This window comes from Choloepus didactylus, chromosome 4 (assembly GCF_015220235.1).
Source record: "Choloepus didactylus isolate mChoDid1 chromosome 4, mChoDid1.pri, whole genome shotgun sequence".
Classification (NCBI taxonomy): domain Eukaryota; kingdom Metazoa; phylum Chordata; class Mammalia; order Pilosa; family Megalonychidae; genus Choloepus; species Choloepus didactylus.
Genome location: NC_051310.1, coordinates 96,423,597 through 96,430,699, shown reverse-complemented (window position 1 = coordinate 96,430,699; position 7,103 = coordinate 96,423,597). Strand labels below are relative to the sequence as shown.

Below are 7,103 nucleotides of genomic sequence, written 5' to 3'. Positions count from 1 at the left end.
AGGCACAGACCCATTTCCAGAATCTCTCCATAACTTTTATCTCATAGCTACAGGGAGCCTGGCAAGGCAGAAAGAGCTCAAGATGGAGTTAGAAAGCCCAGGTTTGAGTCTGGAGCGATTAGTTCCTATGAACCAGCAAGTAACATCCAGGCACTGCTTAGCTCATAGTAGTGGAAAGGACCACAGGAGAGGATGGAGATGAAAGTGCTTTGAAGATGCCATGTATGCATTATTACTAATTGGGTGCCTGCTACCGCTCTTTGGTGAATAAAAAGAGGCCCTTGGTTGAACGGCCTGCTGTGCTCAGACAGCAGCCTTGGCCTCCCCCAGCCATATTCCTGATGGGACTAGAGTGAAGCTGGGTAGTAGGTAATCTGGGAACACCACCGAGGGTCAACATTTAGGTGTTTGAATGTTGGAACAAGAGCACCAATTTCAAGGCAGTGAAAAAACAGCAGGGAAGATACACTTGCTTTATCTACATCAGGGTTTCTCAACCCTGGCCAGATAATTCTACACTGTCAGGGGCTGCCCTGGGCATTGTAGGATGTTTATCAATATCCCTGTGTCAGGAGCATTGCCCTAAGTTGTAAGAACCAAAAATGTCTCAAGTATTGACAAATGTCCTGTGGGGGGGGGGGGGATGTGCAAAAATTGCTCCTGGGGTACACATAAAGAAATAAAACAAGGAACAGTAATTAGGGAGAGAGATGTCTGTTGGCAGATATTTAGTTGCTGCATAAAGACATGTTTCAGAGGAGTGCAGAAATACGGAGAGAAGTTGCTGGCAGTTGGAGGGCATAAACATGCCCCTCTCATCTCTCCAGCTCCAGGATTGTTGACTCCGCAGCCAGTAGTCACTTGTGGGGTCTGGAGAATGGGACAAAAGCTAATGCCATCTAATATCACTGGCATGTGTTCACACCCCCTGCTGCTGACAGGGCCCTGCAGGGGATCTGAAGTTAGAGAGCAGTCTCTCCTCTCAAGAAGCCTAATTTTATTTATATATCCCAAAACTTCATGTCAACAAAGGGAACCTCTACTGTAAGAAACAGGCCAGCAAGGGTATGTCAGCAGCCTCAAAATCTGACCTTAAATAATTTTCCAAAGCCACATACAGACTACAAAACAGTCATATGCGAATGTGTAAGAGTCCAGGAGAAACCCAACCAATGAAGGCTTCTGATTTTTCCTTGCATTACCTGCAATCATTCTATTAAAGAAAAGCAAGGTTATATTACAAAAGAAAGTAAGTGTAAAAAGAATCTTGGTCCTGTTCTAGGCATTTCCGAACAGCTAAAGGAAGAGGGGGGAGTTGGGCTTTATGGCATCTCTCCTTGCCAAGCCTCAGTTAACCTCCAGTCCTTGAGGGAGAAGAAAGAGGGGTAAACACTGCCTGGGAACTTTCCAGAATTGAAGATGATGCCAGAAATTTTCCAAGCAGGGCCACTCCTTTTTCTCCTCCCATCCCTAAGGTCCGTCTCCTGCCTTTATACCAAACAAACAAGGAGCTATGTAGGCAGTGACTATATTTCTGGATAAATAAAAATTAACAGAAAAGAGAAAAGGGGGACCCTCTAACATATATTCTAGCTCATTCTTTGGACTCACCTGCTAAAATGTTAACCATCAGCATAGATTATAATTCTGGTCAGACACTGTTCTCTGGGGGCAGCTCAGCCAGGAAGTTTGCCGGAAATTCAGTGGTATGGTCTCTTCATTCCTAAATACTCTCTAGGAGGCAGAGTTCATGTCAAGTAATGGCGTGTGGCTCCTCCCCTCGACAAAGCCCCACAGACAGCCAGCAGGTATAGTATGCCAAAAGCAAACAAAAACTTCCCTCGATGAACAACAAACAGTTAACACCTGCAGCCTGTCAACACCAATTAGCCTGTCTTACAAGCAGAGGCCAATTAAGACCAGTGCTCCAATCCAGCAAGAACCTCTGGAAGTCATTCTCTAGGCTTTCCCCAAGGAAGCAACTTCTCCAGGCCGCCCAGCAAGCCCAGGATACCCTCAGAGGCCTGTGCAGGGCAGACGTTGACTTTCTGGACCCAGAGCACTTTTGCTTTTGTGGGCCCCTTCCTCCATAAAATTTATTCTTCATGTAACTTTAAGTACTTCCTTTTTTAAAAAAAATTTCAAGCAAAATTTAACAGATTTCTCTGGATCCCAAAATTAAATCATTTTCTTTGACCCTAAAAATTATTTTCTCTTTCTCTTTTAAAAGAGTTAAAACATATTCACAGCCCCCTAAAAGTACCATGGGCCCTCAGCATTGTCTACTGTGTCTAATGGAGAAGTCAGCCCTGGGTCAGTAGATATTCTCACATTAAAAAAAAAAAATACTGCTACCCATGGCCTGTCTATCCTACCAAACACAACTCTGACCTGTTTCAAAAGACCATTCTATTGATAAGATGCTGACATAATAATATGCCTGACAGTCATATATTTGAATTCATCACTTAAAAGTTAATCCTTACAGAGTGAGACCGCAAGAGGCTTAAAAAAAAATCAAGTCACCACTGCACAAGATAGATTTTCTTCAATATTTTATTTATATAGAAATACTTAAAAAATGAATAGCACCATTACTTAAGTTTTACCTTTATTATGTAGAACTTTAAATGTCAGAAAAATAAAACTCTTGATACAATTTCAAATCTTGTCTCAGGAAATATAATATTAGTATTTGACCATGAGGTTAAAGGCCCTTTATCATAAAATAAAATATACTTTGTTTTTAAACTTTGCTCAGTAAAGTACATTTAAGCTCAAGTAACGTCACCTACATATACATAAACAAGTGGTAAACAAATGTATTAAAATAGAAATACTAAAACTATAGTGGTGCAACAGAATTTTTGTAACTTGCACTGAATTCTATTTATACAAATGTTAGAAAGCATCAACAGTTCCTTTTGACATGTTTATACATTTCCATTTTGTAATAATATAGAATAAAATATGCTTTATATCACTGAATAGAAAATATGCTGGGTGAAGCAGATCTAGAAGATTTGTCTGAACCTATAAAATCTCCATCCCAACAGAATACTGTTCAAAACATTACACATTTTATGGTTTGTAATTCCGTCACAATTGTGTGATTATTAAAATAATACAGTGTTCTTTGCCATAAGGCCATACTAAAATAAAAAGATTTAACCCAGCTACAAAAAAGTTCACTGAACTTAAATTAAAATACTTGTAAACATCTTTGCAATATGAAATATAATTTTTCAAGTCAAAAAAGAATAAAATACTTCAATCTGTATTAATGCAATTTCTCTTTAAAACTTTTAAACGTTTTTAATATATAAGAGATATGTTACAGTTTCTTTAACTTTAATAAAGCTGCAGTATCCTGATTTCACAGGAACTCCTGGCCCTTCCACGAACATTCAAAAAGGATCCACTGTGTTCTAATAACAAGCATTTTAGGGACCCTCAGACAAAGGGGGACACACTAACCAGTTCACACATCTGATAAGCACTATTATTATCATTTTCATCATAATAATTATTCTTTTTTTTTTCTACTTTAAGAAGAAAAGGAAAACTTGTGGGGTTTTCTTCTTTTGGAAGCTTCCTATTAAGTACAGTGTAAAAACTATCATTACTAGAATGTCGCCGTTCCTATTATTTATAGAGCATGCATTTCTGGTGGTTCAGAGGTTTCCCAGGCTACAGTACTCTTGATGCAAATATCCTGGTAAGTTCCTTTGTTTAAAAATTAAATTTTAAAAAATGAGCGGATACTACAGCTTTCCAAGCTCCTCTCGGATCTCAGAGTGCGAGCAGGGGTGGGGAGAAAAAGGTGGGGCACCAGGGAGGTTGGTGGGGAGTAAGGATGGGGGGGCCCCCCCACCGCACCCCACCCCCGTGCAGAGCGCGCACGCGCGCGCTGCCTTCAAGAAAAGATGCGGATGGCCTGAGTGACCGCGGTGTGGCAGACAGGGCACTCGGGCTCGCTCTTCTCACAGATGCGGTTGGCGCACTCCATGCAAAAGAGGTTGTGGCCGCAGGGCACTAGCGCGGCGATCACTTCGCTCTCGAAGCACACGGAGCAATCGCGGCTGCCCTTACGCCGCAGCCCGGAGGAGGAGGACGAAGAACTGGAAGAGGAGCTGGAGGAGGACGAGGAGCCCGACGTGTCCGACGGCTGCAGGCCAGGCAGCTGTGGCCCCAACCCGTTGGCATAGGCGGCATAGGCCAGGCCCCCTCCGCCGGGGTCGCTGCGCACCCGGCGAGCCAGGTGGTGCTCGCCCGCCCCCGGGGCCATGTGTAAGGGCGGGGACAGGCGCGGGCAGCTGGTGCCCGGGTGCAGCCGGCGGTGCACCAGCAGCCCCAGGTTGGCATTGGAGGGCGCGCTGGCGCCTCCCCCGGGAAAGACCACAGAGGAGGACGACGCGGATGAAGATGCCGAAGAAGAGCAGGAAGAGGACACGGGAGCTGCAGGTCCACCCCCGGGGGAGCGCTCAAACTGGGCCCATAGGAGTGGCGCCCCAGGCGGGGGAGCGGGAGCCGGGTCGAAGGTGGGCTGCAGCTCCGGACAGCCTTCGGGGGACGACACGGAAGCTTCCCCAGCTGTGTAGGTGTACCCATTGCCGTTGTTGTTGTTTCCATTGTGGGCAAAGCTGAGCGCGGGGCTGGGGGGACTGTAGTCCGCCAGGCGTGGGGTAGCGGCTGCGCTGCTGCTCGTCCCCCCGCCGAAGTAAGAGTCTGTGGAGGCGCTGCCAAGCGAGCTGGAGCTGTCGTTGCGGTAGCTAGAGAAGGGCTTGCGTCCAGGGGTGGGCGTGATGCTGGGGGTGGGCTTGCTCCAGAGGCTGCCCGGGCCGGACCCGCCGGACCCGTGGTGCAGGTCGAAGCCCACATCCGTGCCGTTGGCGTGGAAGTCGTTCTCGTCTGTGAGCTCAATGATGCCCCCCGTACGCAGGGCGATGTGCGCCTCGATCTCCTCCCGAGCCCTGTCCACGTTCTCCGGCATGCCTGTCACCTCGAACACCGGCTCCTTGTCGCGGCTCGGAGTCACGATGTACGTGTGCGTCTGCTGCTGGATGCGCTTGATCGTGGCTCCTTTGGGCCCCACCACGAGCCCCACCACGCGGTAGGGCACCCGCACCTGGATGGTAGTTTGTCCTGGCAGGTTGGGCGGCCCCGGCACCGCGCCGTTAAGTGTGGTATTTTTATTCCGGGACGCGCGGATCATGGAGAAGTGCTCAGCGGCGGAGATGATCTCCCTCCGAGCCATGGCCACATCCTCCTTCCTGCCCGTCACAACAAAGACAGGCTCCTCCCCGCGAACCGGGGTCTTGATGTAAGTGTTGGTCTTCGCCCGCAGCGCTTTGATTTTACAACCTGGGAGCCAGGGTGCAGGGGAGGAGGGGGGAGAGAAACACAGACACGCCCATTATCCCGGGCTAATAACGGAGACCAGGGACAGCCAGCGTCCAGGGCAGCGGGACGACAGGACAAGGGATGGGCGAAAAGGGGGCGGCTCCTTCAGAGACCCCGAGCCGCGCCACGGCCTGGGAAGCGGTTTCCACCCGCGAGGCGCTCGAGGAACAGCCCATTGGTTGCCCAATCCTCCCCCAGTGACTGCAGTTGTCCCAAGCCAAACCCGAGAATCCCAGAAAAGTCAGCTGGGAAGATGCCGCTGGGATCCAGCGCCGTCAACCCTGAAGACCCCAGAAGGGGCTCGGGAAAGCAGCAGGAGCCGCGATCCCCTGGCGCAGGGGACTGGTGGGAGGGGGGAGCAGTCCCGGGACCCATTGTTCCTCCTCTTGGGCTCCATTCCGCCTTACAGAAATCCAGAATCCTCCTCCCATCTTATGCTCAGTCCTCCCCCTCCTCCCCTCCCAAAGGACCGATCGAAGGCCCCCTCCCCCAAGCATCTTATATTTAAATTATATTTCCGTCGGCGGGCTGGGTGGGGGGCGCTAGGGGAGAAGGTAGTGATTTTAGCAGAAGAAAGTGCATCCCGCCGTGGCCGCGGCGCGGCTCTAGGAGACAGCTTGCCTGCACTTTCTTTGTCTGGGGCGCCGGCCCATCGCGCGGCTCTTCCTCCCCAAGGTTCCCCCGCGCCGCGGTTACCGCTCCCGCACGCGCCCGCCCCGCGGGGCGGTGGCCCGTGACTTTCCCCCCCACCCTCCGCCCAACTCCCCATCCTTGCCAGACCCACCTTGCCGCCCCACAATCTCCGCAACATGCTCGGAACTGGGCACCGGCACGCACTCGGTCATGTTCACGCTCTTCTTGCGCGGCTCGCTGTCGTAGAGAGAGGCTCCCTCGTCACTGTCCAGCCCCAGCAGGGAGAGCTGGTCTAGCGCGAGCTGCAGGGCTCTTTGGTCATCCAGCGTCTCTCCCCCGCCGCTGCTGCTGCTGCCGCCTCCCCCGCTGCCACCTCCCCCTCCGCCGCCGCTGCCGTTGCGCTCCAGGTCTGCAAACAGCGAGCTGGGCATAGCTCGGCCGTGCGCGCCGCGCTCTCGCCGGCCTTCGGCTCGGCGAAGAGAAGCTGCGGCCACAAAAGCAGCCGGGAAGCGGGTGGTCAGGGGCGGGGAGGCCCGCCGGCTGCACAGGGCTCCGTCGCTCCTTTCTTGGCGCCGGGAGGAATGGGTCGCTCCGTGCGGTCCGCGCGGACCAGTGGCTGCAGGAGCCCCCGCTTGGGTCCCCACCCCAGATCGGCTTGTGGGTGGGGTGGGGGCAGAGCTTGAGCGGCGGCCGCGTGTGCCCCCCGAGTGCCCGGCTGGCTGGCCACAATGCCGAGCAAGAAGCGAGCAGGCGAGCGACAGCAGCGTTTCTTTAAGGGGCCCCTCCCCGGCTTCTCCACTCCCTCCCTCCCGCCCGCCCGCCCGCCCTCACTCAGCGCTTTTTCCTCCTCTCCTCCCCGCCTCTAGACTGAGCCTCTGCAGCCAGACGGCTCCGGAGGGGGACGAGGGAGGCGCAACGTCACCGGCGGGAGCTGACACTACAATGCTACTGACACTATCGCTGGGGGAGGCGATTGGCGCGCGCCCGGGCCGGGGGCGGGCGGAGGCCACGGGCTGAGCGAGCGGAGAGCGAGAACCTCCCACCCTCCTCTCCACGCTCGCCGCAGC

The 7,103-nt window shown here is 52.2% G+C and overlaps 1 protein-coding gene across 1 annotated transcript; it reads right to left on the bottom strand.

Annotated features, from left to right (window-relative positions):
* Positions 1–2,593: 2,593 nt before the first annotated feature.
* Positions 2,594–6,816, bottom strand: MEX3B (mex-3 RNA binding family member B). Its single transcript, XM_037835353.1, has 2 exons — positions 6,188–6,816; positions 2,594–5,364 (listed from the first exon to the last, which is right to left on the bottom strand). Exons 1-2 carry the CDS (start codon positions 6,465–6,467, stop codon positions 3,917–3,919), a joined length of 1,728 nt encoding a protein of 575 aa, XP_037691281.1. The 5' UTR covers positions 6,468–6,816; the 3' UTR covers positions 2,594–3,916.
* Positions 6,817–7,103: the final 287 nt, after the last annotated feature.

Coding starts and splice junctions, on each gene's coding strand:
- MEX3B (XM_037835353.1), bottom strand. CDS start 6,467: ATGCCCAGCTCGCTGTTTGCAGACCTGGAGCGCAACGGCAGCGGCGGC. Junction 5,365..6,187: donor GGAGATTGTGGGGCGGCAAG/GTGGGTCTGGCA, acceptor CCTGGCTCCCAG/GTTGTAAAATCAAAGCGCTG.